This window comes from Gobius niger (genome assembly GCF_951799975.1).
Source record: "Gobius niger genome assembly, chromosome: 15".
Lineage (NCBI taxonomy): Eukaryota > Metazoa > Chordata > Actinopteri > Gobiiformes > Gobiidae > Gobius > Gobius niger.
The window spans coordinates 14,611,357-14,635,672 of record NC_136866.1 but is presented as its reverse complement, the minus strand read 5'-3'; the positions used below and the strand labels follow the sequence as shown (position 1 = coordinate 14,635,672).

Below are 24,316 nucleotides of genomic sequence, written 5' to 3'. Positions count from 1 at the left end.
ACCAAAATGATGGATCTTCTGTTTTACCTTTGAAGCACTTTGGTGAGAGGGGCTTAGGTACCGCGAGATTCCGTTAAAATCAAACTGCTGGATATCTTGTTTCAGATACTTTAGATCAATATTGCATTTTCTAACCAACCTGTTGCAAGATAGTGACAACAATGTGTTTGAGATGGCTACCAAATACATGTTAAAGGCCCCATCTTTAATCATTATATATATTTAAATAACATCATATTCCTTCTGATGTCCTCTGCTGGCAGCAGTAGGAAGTGAAGGATTTTGAAAAGACATTTAATGGCCAAACTTAGCAGGACGCCAACATATAGATTATTTCTAAACACAAATGTAACTCAACAAAAGGCCTATAGATATCAATAACCTGCTACTGATTCAACAAATGTGTATTTGTCATTGAGTCAAATGCATTTAGTGTTGATGTTTGTAGGGAGAAGGAGACCTGCAGTGAACCTCTTATAGTATTTAGCAATCAACGCGCCCCAAGAAGCATTGAAAAAACAAATCGCTGCTGCAGACTAGTGGCTGTAAACATTACTGTGCATTCTTGTGAAGAATCAGGATGCTAGGAAAGCAACATTTAGGAATGAGTATAGCCCACAATTAACAAATAAAACTGGCTCAATTTATGGGAGTTTGAAAATGGGAAAAATCTGGTTCAGGGCCTCTAAGGTGAGATTTATGGGTGTGAATGCGTTTTATTACATTTCTCTACTGCTTTTGCACTCTGTATAATCCCATATAACAATTTCCTCTATCACACATTTAAACCTTTTCTTCATCCCTTTATGTTCAGAAACTGTGATTTATCTCAACGCCTCATCGAAAAAACATTCAAAGATTTTTACACCTATATGTCACACTTCAGAGCGGAAGCCTTACAACCTTGACAGACACTGTGTTTGTGTTTTTTTTCCCTCTTAACTCCTCCAAAGATTTTTTCTCTCTTGCTTATACACGTGTGTGTGTGTGTAGTAGACAGACACGGAGACACACATCTTACCATTGCAATTAACCTGACCTTGGCTTCCCCCTTTCCCCCTTCAAACACATCCACATTCACTATCGCGGTCTAAATCTGAGCTGTCGTGCTGTCAGCGTCTCTCCTCCTCTCTCTTCCTCTCATCGCCTGTCAGTCAGTCAAAAAAAAAGCTTTCCTCTTTTACTCCCTCGCCCTGTTCCTGCCTGGTTTCCTGCTGCTGCCTCATGTCATGTTTTTGGGGGGCTTGGTTGGCTTCTCCTTGTTCTATGTTCTTTCGCCCAAACCTACAGCTTTCTTATTTTTTCGAAGTGTGGTTTACAAGTTTAGCCGCCTCAAGTCTTTCAAGTTTTGTCTTGGCCTTGTTCTTTTTTGTGTTATCGTGTGATTTTGAACTGGAAGACTTTTTCAACCTGTCATGAGGTGCTGTCACCAAATAGGAGCTCGTGCCTTTGACTTGTATCTAAGTCAGCAAATACACTGTCTCTCCCCTCGTGCATTCTTCTTTCAGTCATTATAGCTGCAACACTTCACTGTTCATCTCTGACTTTTTCTGCAATGGCCATAAAGTTACCACTATCTCAGTAAGCTATAATCAAGGTAACAGTGACACAGTGCATGAAGTATTGTGATGCATGGTTCGAAAGGCAAAGTACTAGAAACAAAAAGATATATCACAAAACTATACTGTCCCAAACCTAGTGGCTGGTTATGATATTGACATCTGGTGAATAAAAAAGCTTGTGCCAAATCAGCAACTTAACTTATACATAAGCCTTGTATCATAAATATATGTATTTTTAAATAGTATTTCAGATGAAAACAAGAAAATGATTGTTCCTGATCACATTTGGCATTCTGTACAAGCTACTTTTAAAATAAGCTTTTACTCACACATCAAATTACTTGGGCTCCTGCCAATTCCCACTAATGCATCCAGACAAAATGGTGTATAATTACTATAACATAAGTTCCTGAGCCAAATTCTGAGTGTTAAGACTTCCTGTAGCTTGATATTAGCGTAGCGTGCTAAAATATGAATGAGGACAGTGATAGTAAGTTACAGCCACAGTTGCATTTCAACTGTTGCATTGACGATTCAGCAAAAGCCTAACAAAACAGTGGTCTCTCATTTCCCCTGTCTGGCACTTTTCTCATAGTGGACCTGGTGTCACTGTTACTTAATGGTGCCATCAGGTTTCAACAAGCAATGGTACCGGGAAACACAATATTTATAGGCTTGAAAAGAATTGATTGACATATTTGTTTTATGCAGGGGCACTGGCCCTATATGAGAACGCTGGAAAATGAAGTTAATAGGCTGCATTGTTCGTGGTTGCTACCAGTCTGGTTTTGAACGTGCAGTGTTGTTGAAATGGACTAATCTGCCCTGACTTTGAAAAAGACAAATGGTCATTTAGTATAAGCTACCAAAGTTGTGTACATGTATTTAGGCTTCAATGTTCTCGTGACAAAAATGTGCCCTCTGTAATCAACCACAAGGGTAATCTGTTAGGAGTCTCAAGGTTTCCCAATGATTGTCACAGGACAATGACACATTTGCCTCTATTTAACAGTTATCTCTTGATCATTATAATACAATTGTATGCTTATAACACAAAAAGCTCAAAGTTCATAATCACTATAGTCTCCTCATGCATCACCCGTTCGAACACATTGTCTTACATTGCGATAGGCCCATGCAGACGGGGCACACTGGCTGGACACTCCCATACAGGCGCACTTGTCGCAGCCGCGCTGGTTCCCCCCGTGCAGGTTGTAAAAGCCCAGTTTACAGCGGTCACAGTTCTCCCCCTCCACGTTTTCCTGCGGGACACAGACGCTGAAGTTAATGTGCTGCCCTCAAAGTGACATTCGGCGCGCCAGGCCTGTTATTATTACAATGTTAATGCACGGACGATAATGATGACAGAGCTGGAAAGGTTAACACAGACCACTAGGCATAATCTGTGTATCCAGAACCTTGCCCACTCAGACGGACACAAAGGTCTTTTTTAGTGCTTTGTTTAATTGAAGGTACAAAACAGTAACCTTTTCAGTTTTTCTTTTATAATTCATTTTTCTTTATTATCTTTTTCTCTCAATCATTTATTCATTTTATCTGACTGGAGCATGCAGGGAATATTTACCTATGCTGTGTCATTGTGAGAGGGCTTTAGAAACAATGCTATGCAGTATGCCACTTTCACTGAAATGAACTCATGGTTCTGTGGCTGCAACATTGTTGGAAATTCTACCTTTCACTAAAATTCACAAGCCTTTAGCACAATCATTCTTGTCAATGTCAAAATACTGATTATTTCTTTGTCGATTTACAATGACACATATTGCAATGTTTCAATGAGTTTGTGTAATGTCCAGTGTTGCATTAATTTTTCACCAAGATCTTGTATTGATGATGGGAGAGATGCTTGTGATTTGGACACTGCTTTTGGCAAATCCAGGAGTAAAAATCTTGGAATACGCCCGTGCCATCAGGGAAAAACAAATCCATTGATGGAAAAACCTGGTCATTCACCTGTGAACTGCAGCAACACCAGATCAGAACAGTTAAGTCCAGGAGGCGACTTTTTGTTTGGTCAGTCAGTGTATGATGATACTGTGGGAATTGTTTAGTATGGGCCCATCCTGACTACAACAAAATGTGCAATAAAAAAATGAAACCCTCAAATTGGAAGTTGAGTGGGGTAAAGTAAAAACTATTTCTCGGTCACGTTTAAGTAAGCTCTTCATCGCCCGACATGATGCTGTCCACGTGGATGTAACGTGTGATGGCAGTGGTAGCGTGCATAGTCAGCTTCAGCGGAGTCAGCACCATGTTGGTCACACACACCTTGCACAGACACGGAGACACACAGGGGTCCTCGTTGGTGCTTCCCTCTAAACTGCAGTTACAGCGCTCGCACGTTGGGTAGTCTTTATAACCCACTGCACACCTAGGAGACAAACGGGTTTAATAAGCATAATAAACACGAGAGCCCAGAGAATAGGTCCTGTAACTAGAACAAGTGATGGCAGAATGATGGCCGCAGGGTTAAGGTCCATTTACCAAACTGACTTGTCCCAAATAAAGGCCCTGAGATCAGCGTAAAACAGGTGACAAGCATGTTCTGTATGTGGGGTGAGTCCCAAAGGAAATATGTTTACAAATGAGAGAGACAATTAGGCCAAGTAATTTGAAAACTGTGCTGGTGTCATCTAAAGGAAGGTTATTAAAATGTTAAGAGGAGAGTGGATCTTACTTAGTATGACCCAGGTGGATGTCCACTCCAGATGTTTGTGTACATTAGTTTCCCAAGAATATTTTAAAATCAATTAAGGATCAATTTTTAGGTTTAAGGGAGCTATAGCCATTGTTTTTTTTCACAGACAACAAAAAAGGGAGTATGTAGACTGTTGCTAGTTATAGTACAAACCCACTCTCTCAAGTCTTTACAGGGATTTCAGAGACATGTTTAGAACCACATTTCCCTAACTTTCGGGGTGAAATACTCAGGGTAATGTGAACAACAACATGAGCCAGACAGTTCGTACATACATAAAGATGCTCTGAAATTTAACACACACTACAAAGATGTTTCCCCCCCAATAATGTCTGTTAGAGAATACATCACAAAACTAATATTATTCTCCATTTGACCACAGTGCAGCGCCTGAAGTTTCATCTTTGTATACTGACCCAGGTTTTAGCCAGGACTACCTTGAGGTTTTAATCTAAACATATAGTGCATATTTTAGGTTAATGTGGGCAACTGGGAAAACCCTCCAGACACGAGGAGAATAAGCAAACTCCACACAAAGAAAATAAACTCGACAGAAAACGGGACCTTGGCAGAAGTGAATGCATTAAAGAAACTGCTCGTGTGAGATATTGTGGAGGTGAAGTCAAAGAGGCCAGAGTGACATGGTTTGGACACGTACAGAGTAGGAATAATGAATATGGTAAGAAACCACACAAAAGAAGGTATAGAAGAGGCAGCACATATGTTTAGATGGAGGGAGATAATTGTTTTTGCTGACCCCAGTCCAGCGTTTCGTAGGCTATTACTTTCCAATACTTATCCAATCATGAGATATTGATTCTGCTGCATTTTTGCCTCTTCCTTTATTTTATAATTACATGTTGTAGCACACTGGCCATTATCAATTCAGAAACAATTTATAGATAAAGTGGGTGATTCATTTGAATCCACACACTCGCAGCCAAATGTACCTTACCATAAAAAATATTGGAAACACTGTTTATGTATTTCTTCATTTTCAACACGATTTACATTGTATGATTCTCATTGAAGACATTAAACTATGAAAAGGAACACTGTGTTGTTTTTGGCAACCTTTTTCCGGAAGTTCGCGTGAGCGCCGCCATGAATTGTTCCCGCCCCTTTTCTCCTATCGGTTAACATAGGACTGGAGAAGTCCAGATACAATCAGTTACTACATGAAAACAAAGCTGTGTTTAGGCTGCAAACGGTGCACTGTTGACATGTTTTTTGCGCAAATGAACAATGGACATTTCACACAAATCAATCTACTGAACATCAGATTTTAGCGGCAAACATTTTTAAATGAACGGGCTTCGCGCTCTATCGGAAGTGTCAATACAGCGGAAGTGCTGAGACAAAGCAAAAAGAGGCAAAAGTGGGCGGGGCAGAATAAAGTGAATAGTTTTAGTCTTAGTCTTTTGGATTGAAATGCTTCAGTTTTAGTCTCGTTTTAGTCAAAACACAAAAGGTTTTAGTCAGTTTCATTATGAATTGTAATTAAAGTAGCTAGGCCTACTAGTATTATTTTATTTATTTTTTTACCTTTTATTTTACCAGGAAAGTCCCACTGAGATTAATCTATTGTAAATGTTTTTATAGGTCGGAGAAAACGGAGTACCCAGAGGAAACCTACGCAGAGAACATGCAAACTCCACACAGAAAGGTCCTGCCCAGGTGGGAATCGAACCCGGGACCTTCTTGCAGTGAAGCACGAGCGTAAACCGCTGCGGTACCATACCGCACATTTCAATAGGCTAAATAAGCTATTGAAAATAAGTATTGGGACGAAGGCTGACAGGCTGTACTGAGCTCATGACAGTCAAATTACATCACAAAAGTGTCATTGTGAACATGACTTTTCCCAAAAGCTGCTCTCCACATCCTCTGATCATCACTTTGATATTTTTCTTATATGTCTGCACATTTGTTCATCAACATGCTTTCCACGTCATTTAATTGGGGAAGAAAAACTGTCCTGAGAGATATAGTCCCAGTTTGATCGCTGTCAGTCGCACTCAGACCATAGTGCTATTGCCGCAGATCGTAGCGTGCAAGGGGGAGAGGCATGTGAGACCACGTAAGCTGAAGCCATCGCTCTGTGTCACATGGACGCCTTCTGTGAGAACCTACAATGTAAATGGTCTTGAAATAAAAGAAAAAACAAACCATAAAAAAAGCATTTCCAAACTTTTGCTGTATGTTTTTAAACATCACCACAACAGTGTGGAGATGGAGTGAAAGAATGAAGAAGGCAGCAGTAATAAGATGGTAAGCAATGAGTGATCAAGGCCAGACCATGGTACAAGAATACCTGGGGCCAAAAAGGGCGGTTTAGTGCAAATGATTGAGAGTCAAGAGGAGTGGGCTGCCTTTGCGATGGACAGCTGTAAGGGTTCCTGGGTGACTTCAGTTCAATGCGAAGTTTCCTTAGTGCCAAAAGAGACTGATTTCTGCACATACAACACAAAAAAGTAACTAGTAGTAGTTGTAATCATAGTGGTAGTATATTGTCCTGTCCCCTTGTGTACGACCGATCCTGAGGTGTTGGCACAGCACATCTTACTGGTAACTTTCCTGAATGCACTTTCACTCTAATTGGAGCGGACAGCAGCTGAGAGGTTGAGCCCCCTGTCAGTGTGGCTCTGTGTCTGCGTATGGGTCTCACCTGTCACAGCGAAGGCCCCCAAAACCCTCCTTACACCGGCACGACCCCACCGGCCTCTCTGTCAATCAAAGGCAAAACAAACAAAAAAAAACACACACAGGCGTTTTAACAGCAGACAAGCTCGCAGTCGCTCTCTGGAGCTGATGAAATAGAGTCACACAGTACAAAGAAGGTTATAAATATCAACACATAAAAATAGGTGTTTTTGATATCAGCCTCGGAGAAAACGTATAACAAAGGGAAGCTAATATGAGAGGAACAAATATATGTATAAGCTGAGTACCAAGAGTAGCATGGGTTACATCCGGGACACACCACTGGCTGAGTGAGCCCTCTGAGTCACATGAACAGGGGACGCAGGGATTGTCCTCCTCCGGATCAACCTGTGTGGGACAAAACGGATTTGATTTATTTAGATAAGATAAGATAAGATAAGATAAGATAAGAGATAAGATGGTACTTTATTGATCTCACAGATGGAGAAATTGCATAGATCAGCGGTTCTCAAACGGTGGTCTTAAGACACAGTTTTGTCCTGATTCAATCTTGCTCTACTGGTGATAACTTGGAAGGTCGAATATTTTTTGAGGTAGTACTTGGTGTGAAAAGTTTGAGAATCTGCGATTTAGATTATTTGTGTGATGGGGTTTACTGAAAATACATGGAATGACAACTCAAGAAGATAATAAAGAAAATAATATTTAAAACCAACACATGCACTCAAGCATTAATTCAACTGTATTTGAAACAGACTGTTATGTATTTGTGTATTATATCTATTAACAAGTCCCAGCAAGGGTTCAAATGTTTCACACATGGAGATATGCAACACTAAAACCCATGGCTGAAAGACTTTGTTGTGAGCGGCTTTACTTTTGAGTCATCATTTTGCTGAATTGAATTGAATACTTCTGCACTAAAGTAAAGTCAAATATATTTAGAAGTCTAGAAAGAGAGATTCTTCCACCGTGCCTTACCTTGTCCGGTCGGTAGAAGCCGCGAGCGCAGCTCTGACAGTTGATGCCGTCGGTGTTGTCGCGGCAGCCCACGCAGACTCCGCCCCCTCTGTACTCTCCGCGAGTGTCCAGGCTCAGGGACAGGTCTGCCACAGTCTGGTTATAGTAACACTCCTCTGCTTTACCATGGCAGTTACACTCTGAGCAAACAAACACAGCACAAGACGAGCTGCGGTGCGTTTGATAGCATTCTTAAGTCCTGCCTACGTTGTTTTCTTCATGGGTTTTTCTAATCCACTTATTTCCCCTTAAAGTCTCCGATGTGACCAAAGGCTTCAAAGCTCAGTGTGGGTGTCTCTTTGTTCTTTGCATATTCTTCCTTACGAATACAACACAACCCAAAGTTTAATTCAGAGTTGTTTTCAAGGCCAATGCTACACTATGCTGTTATTTACATGAGCATTGAAAGCTATTCTGCGTACCGGTAGTTTCTTCTGGTTGAACAGTATATAGTGCATGTAAGCTTCCCTCAGAGCCATTGTTCACAGTCTATTTGTATAAACCTGCAGCATGTTTTATGGCTGGGCCTCGTTTATCATGGCACAGCAGAGGCAGCACTTATCAGCCCGTGTGTGACTGGGAGCCCTGTGGGGAGGTGTAACCCGGGGAAGTGTAATGATGATTATATGTTGTAACCTCAGTTATATGGCGACAGTGGAGCGCCGCTCACCTCCGCACCAGGCGCCCGAGGTTAATGGATGTTCAGGGCACCACTCAAGGATTCATAAAGTGCTTTATCATAGGCTCATGGGGCTGTGATGAGAAACGCATAACTGTGGAGCACCAAGACCTGGCAGTACTCTTGAACATATTTAAATGAACAAAATAAAACAATAGATGAATTTAGTAGTCCTAATATATATAGTATGTGAATGTGTGCAAATCTTAGATGGAGGGAAAGCGCCATTTGAATACTTCATTGAGGCTGACCTGCTAAGATAGATGATAAAAAATGTACTTTGAACCATGCCATAAGGTTGCTAGTCAGAAGAAATTGCATTATAAGTTCAGTAGACATTGTCTGAAGTTCCAGGGTTTGTCTTACTCTCACAGACATGCCGGGTGATGTAGGTCCCTGCCATCCAGGGCTGCTGATTATATCCCGGACAGCACTGATCACAGCTCTCCCCACACGTGTTGTGTTCACATTCACAACTGAATTTCTGCAGAAAGACACAGTCAATAACGGCGGTTAGAATTAAACCTCAGATTAAAAGTGTGACTTATTTTATAAATGAAGATACCTCAGTCCTCCTCATATTAAAGAAACCTCCCAGTCCTGATGACTCCTAAATGGTTGTTGGCAATGCTTATACATGAAAGTGGGTTGTTTCTTCCGACTACCTGCAAAGGTATTCGTCTTAACCTCCCACAGACTAAAATAGATCATTTGCATAAAAATGTGACTGAATTCTAAGTTTAAATACAGGTTGGGCCTTTCTGTGCATATACTTGTGCCAATGACCACAAAAATAACATAAAACAAGCAAATTCATAGACGCAAATCAAAACAAGATGATAAGCTTGATGTAAAAAACAGAAGATTAAAGGGGGGGTATTCACATCATGTTATTATGTCATTCCCTCATTAAAAACATGCCTGAAGTGTTGCCTTGGCACATTCACGTATTTTTGAGTAATCTGTAAAAACTCTGATGGCAGCCATTTTAGGGATAGGTTTGCCTGAGTCCTCCTAGGAACGCCCCCACTTCCTGGAGACGCCTCCGACCTTTCGTCACCAGCCGAGTAACCAACCACTGTTCCTCAGCAGAACCCCCTCCCCACTGATGCCACAGACAGTGTGTGGAGGGGGCGTGTCGGAAAGGGTCAGGCGGTTCTTAAAGAGACAGAGGCCTATTTCAAGCCATTGGCTACAGCCATTTTAAGAATGCAATTTTATACAAGGCAGTTATTTAAATTTACTGCATTTACAAACCAACAGAAGGTTTTGTCATCATTGTAGTGTATAGACTGGTGCTATGTGATTGAAAAAAGCATAATACCCCCTCTTTAAACCACTTTGCCACGACACACTTCACACTCTACTCTCTTTCATTCCCTCTCTCCCTTTTCTTTTCCATACTGATTAAAATAGGTGGAAGTGATTTCTGTAGTATTGAAGAAATTAACAAAAAAACAAAATAAATGCATACAAAACACAAAACGACAGTATCAGCACATTCTAATCAAAGAGAAAATAAATTGCTACAAACAGGTAGCGGCCACTATGGTTGACCTATTGAAAATCTATCATGCCAGGCTGTATTCACGAGCTGCCAAGTGTAATGAAAGCACTGGGTTTGCTCTCCTGATCGTCGGCCAGTAGCAAATGGGTTCACTACTTCTCCCCCCGGAGCCGAATAAATTCAAAAACTAAACAGCGGACGTAGCTGGAAACGTGCCAAAGGTAGTTCAGTAATTCAATTTAGGAGTCTGTGTAAATTGGTTGATGGTTGATGTTGTGTGGGGAGGGGGCCTTGCAAGCGTAGTACAATAGCTGAAGCGAGAGCCAAGTTTGTATCCACAGAGGAGTGAGGGAGTTTGGGCTTTTATCTCAGACGCGGCTCCGCAGTGCTGTGGCTCCAGGCTGCCTTTGTGCTGAGCGTGCACTACAACAACAAATACTGAAGAGGAGATCATCAACAAATCATCCCATAGGTCCCCCACCTTCTCCACTGTCTGAAACTCGGCCCGGACTGAACTGAACAGGCTACAAACTTGTTCCAAGTGAAAGTAGCTAAATGTCTGCTGGGATATGCTGTATGTAGGTTGCAAAAAGTGCTAACAACGTGCTAATATCAGGGAAAAGTGTTTGCACATATGACCTATATTTCATGTGGGTGTTAAAATGCATGAAAGAGCGAACTTGAATTATCTGTTGACTTAGTGTGCTTGTTAGATTTACTGGCCACTTGTACCCTGAGGTGTATAGACGCAAAGAACTTAAAAGTGCAATCTCTTGATACGTATGACTATGATGAAATGTTTAAAAAAAAATTATTGACTTGTATATAGTACCTAGCTGTAGGTTTTTGAGGGGGACACCGGATCACCTTGAAGAAATCCATCCGGACACAGTGAGTTGCCTGGTAAGTCCAGAGTGATACCCCTCCATATCATTTTATACACAGGTGACATTAGTCTGAGCAGGACGGCCGCTTGTGCCGATGCTGCCAAACTCAAACGGATCGGTGCAATCAGATTTGTTTATTTGCACTCACGTGTTGTTCGCGAGCAGTGTCTTGAGAGTGCGGAAGTCCCCTCAATAGACTAGACAGGAAGTCCCCCTGAATATAAACTCATGAGAACGCAGAGGCAAAATCCTCGACTACTTTATACATTTTTGGCTAAAAACTTCTGCATGTGTCACTGTTGATTGAACTACAACATAGTGGCGCAGCGAGTCATGTCGTGGTTGGTTCGGCTTGGCCTCAGCCGCCAATCAGTCACTTGTTTACCGTGTATGTCCAGACCCACCTTCTTTCACGCAGAAAGAAGTGGGTGTGGTTTACCAGGCTAATTGTTGCAGTGAGACCCACCTGATCTGGGAACCCAGGAACTTCTTGCTCTGAGAACACTAGAACACTAACCGTTATGCTATGTACTACTAGAATCAGGGTGGCCGATAGTAGCAGAAAATCAGGACTAACCCTCTATCTAATCTATGTACAGCTAGTATAATGACAAATAAAGCACTTAACCATCTTCAGGGCAAAAAAATATCCTTGAAATTAAACACAAATACAGTTTTGTTTAGGGCTGTGCAATTAATCGAAATTCGATTACAATTTCGATTATTACACTAAACTATTACAAAATTAGCATAATCTAAAAAATATATTATTTGATTTTTTTCAATTTTTTCATTTTTTTCTTCCATTTTTTTTCAATTTTTTTTCATTTTTTACTGGCAAAGCAGACTTGCATTATTTCACAGCGCTGGGATTATTTTCCCATCACATTTCACCTGCCATGGCTCATGCTTCTGCCTGACATAAAAACAAACAGCGCTGTGTGATGATGTCATCAGGCCGCGCTGCACAGTTTACTTGCGCAGGTGTGAGGGCCGGCCAGCAGGGGGCAGGTGTGAAACAGAGACCTCTCCTTAATCGAGGCATACATGAAATCATTTGTACTTTTATGACTGTTCAGAAAACAGAAAATATTCAGCATCGTTTTTTTTTTGTAATTAATAAATATATAAATAAAATAAAGACTTTTTTTTAAAGGCAACAAATAATCGTTTGAATAATCGTGATTTCAATTATGACAAAAATGATCGTGATTGTTATTTTTTCAATAATCGAGCAGCCCTAGTTTTGTTAGTTTTATACTTGTTGCATGTATCATTTTGAACTTTTTTTACTTGTTGCATTTGGAGAGGAAAACCTTTAGTGGCTCTCACAACAAGGCTATTTTTAAGATGACCGTGACACTCGACTTTGAGAATAGCTGCCTTCGAGTACAGAGCCACTCGAGCCTAAAAACTAAATGCTCCTGTTCTCACACCAGCGGCGCCTCTCATCACCTGTGACATCATCACCGAGGGACCAGATCTGAGTGTCAGGTCTGAGGTAGTCTTGGCGCTTCAGCCTGGGGACATGTAAAGGACACAATGCTTTCTCTCCCTCTCTCCCTGTGTTTCGAGTGTGAAAGCCCAGGTAGAGAAAGGGGGAGATCAGGTGTCTCAAATCAAGCGCCCCTCTGTTTGAAGTGACATCTGAGACAGTGCTTCTTCGTGTCACCTGTATCCCCGGCAGACACTCACACTCACACACACACACACACACACACACACACACTCACACACTCACACACTCACACACTCACACACTCACGCACTCACACACTCACACACTCACACACTCACACACTCACGCACTCACACACACACACACACACACACACACACACACACACACGCACACACGCGCGCGCACACAAACACACGCACACACACACGCGCACACACACACACACACACACACATAGACACACATACCTACATGTCTGTAACCAGGCGGGGATAAAAAGCTCTTGCTCTAGGCCCGCCTTTGCTCTCGGTAAAAGGGGAAGCACTCCATTACCACTGTAGCTACAGAGAGGGAAGATGGAGAAAATACTGGTTAGAATTGGTACCTTTGTTTGAGCATCAAGGGGGCAGGCTTTGGCGTGGCCATAGCAGATGCACATTCCTCCAACTGAGATGTCCTTAATGGAATAGTAGTACTGAAAGAGAAGGAGGACATGTTGATTTCCAGTAGGTCAAAATTGCAATCTGAATAGTTGCAAATAGCAAAGGATGCAATTATTTGAGTCATTTTTCAATTAAACCTCTTTATACTTCAATCTTCCTGCAAATGTTAATGCTCCTGCACATGTTTTAATTGTGTAACCTGAATGGTTAAATGGTTAGTAATCACCTAATGCCTATATATACAGTTGAGCTCAAAAGTTTACATGCCCTGGCAGATCATTATTATTATTTCTTTATTATTTGATTTTTTAAATCAAATCAAAATCATGGGCCGCTTTACCATTACATTATATACAGAACCTTCTCCACAACGACTACAAAAGACTCCACGCTGTCACTGATGTTAAAGGAGGCAATACACAGAACGGGGGTATGTAAACTTTGGATCAGGATCATTTGGTACATTGTTTTTTCATCATGATTTTAAAAGAGCACATTCACCACAAATGGCTTCACACAACTAGCCTGGCTAACGCCAGACTAAAATCACAAGTAATATTTAGTCTGGGGACCACCAATTCATTTTCTCGTAGGAGAGGTGTGGTTTACGAATGTCTATCATGCGTCTGCACGTAGCCACAGCCAATCGTCGTGGCCTTGTGAAAATACAGTGCAGAGATGTTATGATTCTGTGAAAAGACTTGTTGGTTGAAACGTGGCAGTGCGTACTTTTTAAGCCATGTTATAATAAGCATTGAACAAGCACATAAAGCTGAAAGCACGATCAAAACTCCACATCGTGCAGTCATTACAGTTCATGTTATGGTATATCTTGAGATTAGTTCCACGACCCACTACTTGAGAACCTTGGTACATTGCTTTTTGCCAATGTAAAGTTTGAAGACTGTAATTGAACACATCTTTTGAAAAATGACAATGGTTGTTGCATTAAAAAGAAGTTATGACACAGACAGCCATTCCCACTCCAAATATCAATTAGTTTGCCAAAAACCTCAGATATCCTAGCCTCTGTAAATGAATCTGTGGAGTTCCTTATACTTGACTGAAAACAATGGCAGGTTTTAGGAGAAAACTCGTCCGATGTAAACGAGTATGTTTGTCTCACCCTCCTCGTCACAATGGAATCGATCTCCTTGGGGTCTCTCAGGGTCAGGGTCATGAGGTCGGCGTTGAGGGTCCTGATTCGCAGCAGCACCAGGCGGATGTAGCGCGCAGAGGTGAAGTTCAGCAGCTTGGGGGACGGGTCATCAGCGCTGGGACGTCCGTTGATCAATGAGGTGTGGATCTATACAGAGAGCGACAAATTAATAACGACAGAGACCGGGATACAGCAAGCCCAGGTGCCACAACAGACTGCGCCGAAGTGCCATTAGGGTCCCACAGGAAGGGGAATACTGAGCGGGAGAAATCTATACACGACGAGTGGTGAACAAAGATACAGCTTTGGTTTACCAGTTAATTTAGTAACCTGTTGACTTGACTTTCATACAACTAGATTAAAAGGTGCTTTGATAAGCTGTTGAGCAAGGTAAAATAATGGTTGCTAACTATACTGAATATGAAAAAAAACCTGTTATCCTGTACAAAAGCAACATCTATTTTGTGGTGCAGTGCTTAAACATTTGGCTACCTGCCAAAGGGATATGGTTTGAACCTCATACTAACTTTCACACACTGTGCCTTCCTAGTACTTGAGTATTACTACTGTAGGCTACTATTGTTGCCTACATACTACAGAAAGATGCAGCTAATACCTATTCTTCAGGCCTAGACATATATAAAAAAAAAAATGTGCCTCTTCAACATAATGCATGACAGTATAGTAATTATTCAAACATTTTGTTTACAACACATACATTAGCTTAGGCGTTGTGGCTCTACATGGGCTCTACTCCATCACAATTACCTTTAGCTTTTGGTTAGCTACAAGGCTAAAGCTAATTCCTCACCTGTATGTGCGTTTTATTTTCCGTTAATATCTATTTCCAACTCCTATGTTTGGAAGACTCAATAATTCTCAATAATTTTTTTGTAAAATCACAGTAACCCCTTAGCGTCATATCATCAGAGACAAACAAGCAATTAGCATAGCAATTAGCTTCAGCCGTCTCAATGTGGACAGTTCCATCTCTGTAAACAGGGGGGGCAGGGTGATTAAAAATGTGAAACAGACTTATTATCTTGATGCACTGAGACCTTTTGAATATTTTTTGAGAAATTGCTAATGTGCATAACTAATTAAATGCACGACAGCATTGCATGTGGTAATTTGACGAAGATTGTAATCATCACAAAATACCTCCCCCCCATGCTGAAATGTTGAACGCTTCCACAACCTTGTAATCAGGCACACCTGTCTCTACTGTGCAAATTAAGGAATACATTGACCTATTTCAATAAAGAGCAAGTTTTCCTCCTGTAAAAATCTAAGCTAAAATTGTGCATATGCAATAAATTGATCTAAAATATTATATATATTATTAGTATAATTTAACATTTATTTTCTATGGCATATGTTGAATGCTTTCTCTTAGCTTAGAGGTGGACTAAATGTGTTTTATTCATTCATTTTACAGGAACAGTGCATACCTTTGCTATTGGTCCTCAATTTTTTTATTTTTTTTTAACTACAATCAGCTGGGGGGTCCAATATGGGGGGCCTGACTGTCAGACCACACTTCACATGCAGTTACTAAATGCGAAAACACAATTTCTCCGGTCAGATTTTGGTAGCATGGAGAGTCAGTAAGCAACAAAGCCATATGTTTGAAGCACTGAATAAGTGGATGCTATTTGATGAAATGATCTCAAATCAACCATGAAGACCCTAATGTGACTTGAACTCCTATATGTCAGTATGATTCAGCTACATGTAATGTAAGTTGCTCTTAACCGACAATGAGCAACCGAATAACCTGCTGCAAACTGCGTGGGTGTGTCTTTGTGAGTGAGTGAGTGAGTGAGTGAGTGAGTGAGTGAGTGAGTGAGTGAGTGAGTGAGTGAGTGAGTGAGTGAATAAGTAAGTGAATGAGTGAGTGAATAAGTGTGTGAGTAAGTGAGTGAGTGAATAAGTGTGTGAGTGATGAGTGAGTGAGTGAGTGAGTGAGTAAGTGAGTGAGTGAGCAAGTGAGTAAGTGAGTGAGAGAATAAGTAAGTGAATGAGTGAGTGAGTGAGTGAGTGAGTGATGAGTGAGTGAATAAGTGAGTGAGTGAGTGAATATGTGAGTGATGAGTGAGTGAATAACTGAGTGAGAGAATAAGTAAGTGAATGAGTGAGTGAGTGAGTGATGAGTGAGTGAATAAGTGAGTGAGTGAGTGAGAGAGTAATGAGTGAGTGAATAACTGAGTGAGTGAATAAGTGAGTGATGAGTGAGAGAGTAATGAGTGAGTGAATAACAGTGAGTGAATAAGTGAGTGATGAGTGAATAAGTGAGTGAGTGAGTGAGTGAGTGAGTGAATAAGTAAGTGAGTGAGTGAGTGAGTGAGTGAGTGAGTGAGTGAGTGAATAACTGAGTGAGTGAGTGAGTGAGTGAGTGAGTGAGTGAGTGAGTGAGTGAGTGAGTGAGTGAGTGAGTGAGTGAGTGAGTGAGTGAGTGAGTGAGTGAATAACTGAGTGAGTGAATAAGTGAGTGTGTGAATAAGGAGGCACGTGTTGGGTGTGACTGCTGCTGTGAGCAGACACAGGGGGAGAGAGAGAGGATGTAGGACAGTAAAGTAAACCTTGGTTGGAGGAGAGGATGAGCGAGATAAAAAAACAACAACACAAAAGACGAAAAAAGAGCGTGCAAGTGGATAGAGGAGAAAAGTAAGTAATGGGAGAGAGGGGATGAGCGGGGACGACACAGCACCAACGATTCATTAGAGTTTGACTGTGATCAGAGTGCGCTGCAGAGCTGTCACACACACACAGATTCACAGTACAAAGTAAGGGCCTGGGGTAGTTTCTGTGGGAGGACAAGAGGAGGAAGCCACTGTGGAAGAGAGAGCAGTGAAGTAATGATGAGACAACAAAAAAAATTACATTATTTATCTATAAAAGAAAAAAAAACTCTTTGTTGACAATAAGCCTGGAAACAATACCCATTGATGACATAATATGCGCATCCTTTCACTACTCATTTACTCCATTGTGGCTGAGCATTTTAATAACTGCCAAGAATCAATGGCAGAGGTGGTAGAGCAGTAGGAGATGCTAAATCCAGTAGGTTATCAATAATTGCCACACATTTTGTACTTGACTGGTATTCATCAAAACTTGACTTTAAAGTATTATGCTTTATTTAGACTTTTTTGGATTGCCTTCACTTTCGCCTTAAATTTCTCGTAGTACTACTTTTGTAATAAATAATGGGCACCGACTGGAGAAAGCATAAATCGGTGCCTTTGCATACCGCCACCCCCCTTCTCATCCACTCTACCAATCCCACCCACCCAGCGACTGAAATGGACCCATCTCGCTGCAGCTCTTGACATCTCCTGCTCCCACCCCCTCATCCACAGCTCAAAAACATGGCTGCCGCTCCAATAATTAGAAGATCTGCTCGACTCGTGCACGGACAGTTTGTTTTTCTCTTCATTAATGTCAGTTAGAAAGCCGACTTGGTGCCCGGGTTTCTTATGGGAGCAATCACAAACGCAGCTGATCAAAGAGGCTTAACAGTAAACAGCAACGCGACTGTGTGGCTTATGTAAACAAGCATCTTCAATGCAACGCCAATGCAACGAGCCATGTGTATTGTGGATATGGCTGAAATTTGGTGTGAGAAAGAGATCTGTAAAATGATGTGGAATTTTTTAATTAAAGTAATTTAAATGATAAAAAATGGCTTTAAAAGAAAAAGTAAGCTAATGTTGCACATATGTTACCTCTCCGTTTTCTAAAGGGTGTATCTTGGAGTAGAAAGAGGTGCAGATGACTTCATCGTCCCGCCTGTAGGAGGGGGGGCCCGTTCGCGGGGTGATGTTGAAGCGCGTCAGGCACTCGGTGTCCGTCATGGCATAGTACTGCCATGGGTCAAAAGTCACGCCATCGATTGAACGCTCCAGGATCCAGTTTCCTGAGGGATGCAAAAATATTGGAAAAGTGTAAAAAAAAAAAGCATTGATCAGCAGCTTGAAAATGTGTGATGCTTTGAACGATCATGCACTGTAATGGCAAAGGTCAGCCTAATAAAATACAAAAAAAAGAACATTCAGTTTTAGAACGATTAGATTAAACTTTTAAGGAAATTTTTAGGGTGGAATATTCAACCAAAAAATACAGCTTATGGGTTATCCAATATATCGAACGCTTATATCCATAACAAAAAGCCACAATATCTTGCAAAAACACTAATGTTTTCCAGTAGACTGTAACTGAACTAAACAGCCTAAAATTGTAACATGGAAGTTCAGTTCAGTTTTCTAATTACATTTTATTCTAAACTCTTTTGGTCATTTTGATTAAAAAAAATGAATATCTGTAATTTTAGGTTTCAATTTATTGCAATATATTATGCTGCAATGGTTTGATGAATATTGCATACTGTCATTGATGTTCAAGACTGTTACTGACTATCACATTTGTTCTCATATTGGAATAAATGCACTCTTCAAAAACACTGGACAATTGTGTAGATCCCAGACTTGTCATCAGTGTTAGTGTTACCTGGACGAGGGGAGTTGGCTGCTTTCACTATGACATAGGCAACCTGGAACACCTGCAAAAATGTAAAAACAAAACATATCATTATTTGTGAATATCTTTTCCGATTTCCGATTACGTCTAAACACAAATGGCTTTTCTTTTTTTTTAGCTAAACTAATCACTATTAAATAATCAGCAACCATGACAAAAATGTATGGTGCATTCTACTTTTGGACGCAGTCTGACCACAAGATCCAGTGGAGATTGGAATGTCAAATCTGTCATGTTTGGTGCAAGCTGGTAGCATCATCCATAGAGTTACATTAGCCAAAACAATATAAACAATATAAAACAGTGTCAGAAAATTGGCGACACTAAATTGTGTATTTTACATTTTACAGGAACATCTCCATTGCGTTACCTCAACCATTACCATACCTCAACAATGATTATGTGGAGATTTCTTATGACAGTATGAATTTTTGTTCATATTTCAATACTTGCTTTTTGCCTGTATGTGATAGACGTGAAGAACACAGTCTGATTGAAAAGGCACATCCATTACTATGGTCCATTCACAGTCAGTTAAAAGCCTACAGTTTCCTTAATGGTCATCAGGCTGCAGATGTGACAGTAGAGAAAAAAAAACCTATGTTCACAGTTCACCTGTTCAACCGTTCACCTACAAAGAAAGCAATTTACTTCCAAATTAGACATTTGAGTTCCGATTATAAATAGTGTTCAGACAAATTGGAGGCTACGGGGAGAGACAAATCCTGCAGCTATGCTAAATAATTAGGCGGGTAAAGGTCAAGCTATGCAAAGTGGTCTGTTAGCTAGTGCCACGATGATCATTATGAGGTATTTTGCCACGGGAAGAGAGAGTGAATGAATATTTGAAATACAACTCAGATGGGGCAGAAAAAAATATATATACGTACTTTTTTCTTACTGGCAATTTTAACCAAGAGCAGTAATTAAGATGGAAGAAGAATGAATGTTTTATGTTCTTTGCTTGAGTCATATGCTCTGTCAGAAAGTCCTCTCACTTTAACATATTCCTTATGTGTGATTTTCTACTGACAATATCAACAAAGGAAACATAATGCTCATATATCAATTATACAGCAAATCATCAGCTGTATGTTAATATCTCTGGCATCTATTCTATATAGGCAGGTATTCACGAAAAGCTGCAACTATTTTATTTGGACGATTTAGAAAGGGCACAAGAGCAGAGTGCATGAGATATAAATCAGTCTGGTCTGGTATAACATGCCTTGCTGCCTGGTATCTACCCTTGTTTCATTTTTCCCCTCTTTTTTTTAAAGCAGAAAAAGGGGGAGGGAGGGGAGTGAGAGGACTAGGCTATTCTGGACATTATGATGAAAACCCGCTCTTAGTCCAGAGAAACTGTCAAATGTAGAATTCATCAAACTGATCTGCAGCACAACAGGGGGAAATAATCAAAAGAATATTTTCAAAAGCAAATATCTGGCTATTACCACTCACGCTCGTGCTGATGAAACACGAACTTCTTGCGACTTGCTTCTCGCTGCATGTCAGCTAGCTACACATCTGTTTACCAGCTTTGCGCTTTCTTGCGGGACTGTTACATTGCATCGTTTGTTTGGTTTTGTATCTTTTTCTTTCTTTTTTTTCTTTCTTTTTTCGGCAAAGTTACAAGGAGAAAAAAAAAACATCTTCCTCTCATCTCCAGCTGATCAAAACGTGTGATTTGACACATCCTCGCAGACACACCCTCAGCATTCACACAACCGTGGGTTAGTTAGCCGTGTAGCGCTATGTTTAGCTCGCTAGGAGCTGCCTGGCTGTCCCCCAGAGCTGTCACAAAGCTACGAGCTGGAGCCTCTCCCGCTCACACATGCAGGCGGGAGAATACAGCCAACAGTGAGGCTTTGTAGGGACTTTGAATGAGCGCTATAAGGTTACCCACTCTCTTGGCTACTCTTCTCCCCTTATTCCTAATTGGTGCTGTGTGACACTGTCTTTTTCCTATAGCGAAAAGAGGTGGGCAGTACAGTAGATGTGAGGCATATTTGAGCAACAATGAGACACAGAACATTGGGGTTCTGTCCATCTGTGGAGCTAACAGCCATCTATCTATCAGGCAAGTCGTATTCAGAATGTGATAGAAAACGTATAGGCCTAGCTACATCTTAGGATCAGGAAAAAAAATAACGGGGGGTTATATGCTAGAGAGAACACCAGGACAGAAGTATAGAAGGAGGCGATCCGAGGCACTAATTGTCCAATAGCGCAACATTTCAAGTCCTCCATGTCAATGCAATATCAACCAACTCAAAGTCACGGTCACTGACGTCATCAATAACACAATAACACTTGCAGAGGTGGTGACAGACTCAGAACTCTTTCACAAAGAGAAACTTGAAACATTAAAAGCTACAACTCATCCTGACCTAAATGAAGATGTTGACTTTTCAGTTTTCTATCTGCTCCTCGTTGCAGTATGGTGGTTCCCTTCCACATGTGTGGATTCATATATTACATTTTTGGGGTCGGAAATTAAAACATAAATAAGAAACTATTTTAAGAATGATTCATATGTATTTAATGATGTACTATATGCTGACATTGTGTATTTACTGTACAATCCAGTGCCCATCATATGTCCTACTCTCATTTAGTGCAGTGAGTCTTTGTGCTTGAGATTCCACTAAGCCTTGGCAGCAAGTATATTTTTCCCTCGCTGTCGTTTCTCCTGTATGTATTCCTCTTTCTCTTATGTATTTTATTATTGCTCTGCTCGCATATGTTTGTATGTTCCCGTGTGGGCGGTCACTTATGTCAATGTGACCTCACACACGTGACATTAAGACGTCCAGGTAGCATTTTTTTCATTTTGAATGTGTGCCCTGACGAAGACCACGTTCAGTGATGTCCCTGCTTGATTAAAGGATTAAACATATTAAACAGTGCCTTCTTCTTCTAAAATGGTTAATGGACTCAGCTTATATAGTGCATTTCTACCTTTATCAGGCCCAAAGCGCTTTACAGTAAGGAACCAGTCACCCATTCACACTCTCATTCATACAACAATGTACGCAGAGACTAGAGGCAAGTAGGGTGAAGTGTCTTGCCCAAGAACACAACGACAGTTTGCATTTGCTGGAGCTGGGATTTGAACCCACGATATTCTGATCATTAGACGACCCGCTCTACCACCTGCACCACCGTCGCCCCTTATGTGTTATCTTAAAACCATCCATGTACAACCTTCTAAACTCTTAGAAGGTTGTACATGGATCCTGGAGAGCACCTGCAAAAAAAGCCTCTGTCTATATCTTTAACCAGATCAGAAGTAGTTTTGGACAATAGCACATTATATCATCAAATTCTCCATGGTCCATGGAATTTAAGTAATGCAAAATAGGACTGTTACATGAAAAACGTTTTCCAAACGGCGTCCTCGACAGGCAAAGACCATGTGACTGTGGTCATGTGGCTCAACACTTCTTATCATTTTTGATTTTTATATCAGAATCAGTTTGCTAATGGAAAGGCCTATTCGAATTGGGATTTCTTTGCACTCAGCTGAATGAGCAGTGTGTCCTATCCTGCGGTGGGACGTCCCGCTGCTAAATGAACCGTGCAGTATCCATTTAAACTCAGCGGGCTCTGGACACACAGTGACATCGGTTTGACACAGCAGCTGGTGTTTTCAGCCCAGTCCAGTCACATCGGAGCATGGTTAATGGCCATCAATAGACTCCCTCCGTTATTGGGGCCATTAGAACCGGAAAAGTGACCAATGGTGATGAATGATGAAGGTGTAGCTTTATTTAAAGTGGCTGAAACAAATAGATGGACAATGGATTTCACTCGTATCCTCGTGAACTCTATATTCCTTCTATCAAGGTAGTCCTGGGCTGATTGAGTTTTCTCCTCCTTCTTTAGTAGTTTTACCATTTGACTTCCTAACTGAAGAAGACTGAAGAACCCAGTCTTGATGACAGTATGTGAAAACATTTACAGTGACATATCCTTGGAAACAACAGAGATTTATCAAAGTTTTCAAGATAAGTTTTCAATATAACCCAAGAACCCAAGCCGAAAATAATCATTTCAATTGATAAACGTTAAATAACACTTACATATAACAACAAATGTTTGATAATAACTGATGGAGTGGCCCAGCTCCACCATTATTAAAGAGGTACATTTAAAAATGTCAAGAGAAAAACGAATCAACAACCTCATTATTTCAGTTACTTGAGCATAAAACAAGGATCCGTAAAATTAACATTACTCAAAAGGAGAAAAAAAAGGACTTTATTTGTACATTTGAATAGGTTACAAAGTGCTGTACACCATGGGACAATTTTACACTCACTTCGTACTCATCAAAGTGTTTTTCATATAGAGTTAAAACATAAGTTCCCAAACAAGCTTTGGAAATGCAAATGCATTCAGGCGAACAGACAAACAGATGCAGATCTCATCAGTGCAGACTGTGGCATGTGGACTCATTACAGTGTACTGTCTTTTCAAATAAAAATGTCCTAACTAGCTCGCTATACCATTGTTTCATTTTACTGTTTGGCTGGTAATTCAATACCTGTTTTACCATATGAGTGCCTTATACTTTTTTCTGGAGACTATGCTCCAGGTTAAGGTTAAGGTGTACCTAATTGTACCCATAGGGAAATTTGTCCTCTGCATTTGAACCATCCTTTGATAGCGCTGGGGCAACCCGTCAGGAGCAGTAGGTGACCAGATTCACCTGTTTTACATGTTTTTGTGGTGGAAGCCTACGCAAACACAGGGAGAACATGCAAACTCCACAGCGAATGGCCCCCGTCCCCGTCCGGACCTTCTAGCTGTGAAGCTAATTGCCACACCACTGTGCCGTCCCATTACAGTAATCAGACATTACACAGAATACTAATGTCTGTCTGTCTGCACATGGTTCTCCTCAAGGCCTGAATAGGAACATGAAAGAAAACAAGAGATATTTAACCTCTATACCAATTTCTATCTTTTTTCTTTTTTCATTTTTTTATCGACATGTAGGGATGGACCACTAGAGAACATGCATCTAAATCCTGTTTTTTGTTTCTGTTTTAAAATTCTTCTTCTTCTTCGTCTTCTTCTCAGCATATCTCAACAACTTTTTCTCGAGCTATAATATATTATGGCCTCCATCATGTCTGCCGAAATGGCCCGCAGTCAGAGCAGTCTAGAAAACAAGACGCTTTGCAAAATCTCCCCCTTTCTCGCCGCGCCGCATGTTATCCAAAGTAAGCAGACCTTTCAAAGCGCCGTGCTCTGGGTCACACTTTTGCGGCCCGAGTCGAGGACGGCCTTTGGACGATGAGCATTAGGGGAAAACCATTGTGCGTCTCCATAAAAGTACTGGACTCTTTTGCTCCCATTTTCAGTGTACGATGTAGCTCTTTCAAACACACTTTAGGCTGCAACAAAAACCCACCAGACGCTGCTCCTGCAATCACTCCTACATTGTT

The 24,316-nt window shown here is 40.9% G+C and overlaps 1 protein-coding gene across 1 annotated transcript in view; it reads right to left on the bottom strand.

The window, feature by feature from the left end:
* The window catches only part of lama2 (laminin, alpha 2), a 183,564-nt gene that overhangs the window by 114,513 nt on the left and 44,735 nt on the right, over window positions 1-24,316 (bottom strand). The window contains exons 4-13 of the mRNA XM_079572620.1: window positions 18,831-18,882; window positions 18,050-18,240; window positions 14,289-14,468; window positions 13,105-13,194; window positions 9,011-9,128; window positions 7,927-8,105; window positions 7,233-7,332; window positions 6,950-7,007; window positions 3,852-3,954; window positions 2,684-2,824 (exon numbers count right to left, since the gene is read on the bottom strand). Coding sequence (XP_079428746.1) covers window positions 2,684-2,824; window positions 3,852-3,954; window positions 6,950-7,007; window positions 7,233-7,332; window positions 7,927-8,105; window positions 9,011-9,128; window positions 13,105-13,194; window positions 14,289-14,468; window positions 18,050-18,240; window positions 18,831-18,882 — 1,212 coding nt within the window. The remainder of the gene's footprint in view (window positions 1-2,683; window positions 2,825-3,851; window positions 3,955-6,949; window positions 7,008-7,232; window positions 7,333-7,926; window positions 8,106-9,010; window positions 9,129-13,104; window positions 13,195-14,288; window positions 14,469-18,049; window positions 18,241-18,830; window positions 18,883-24,316) is intronic.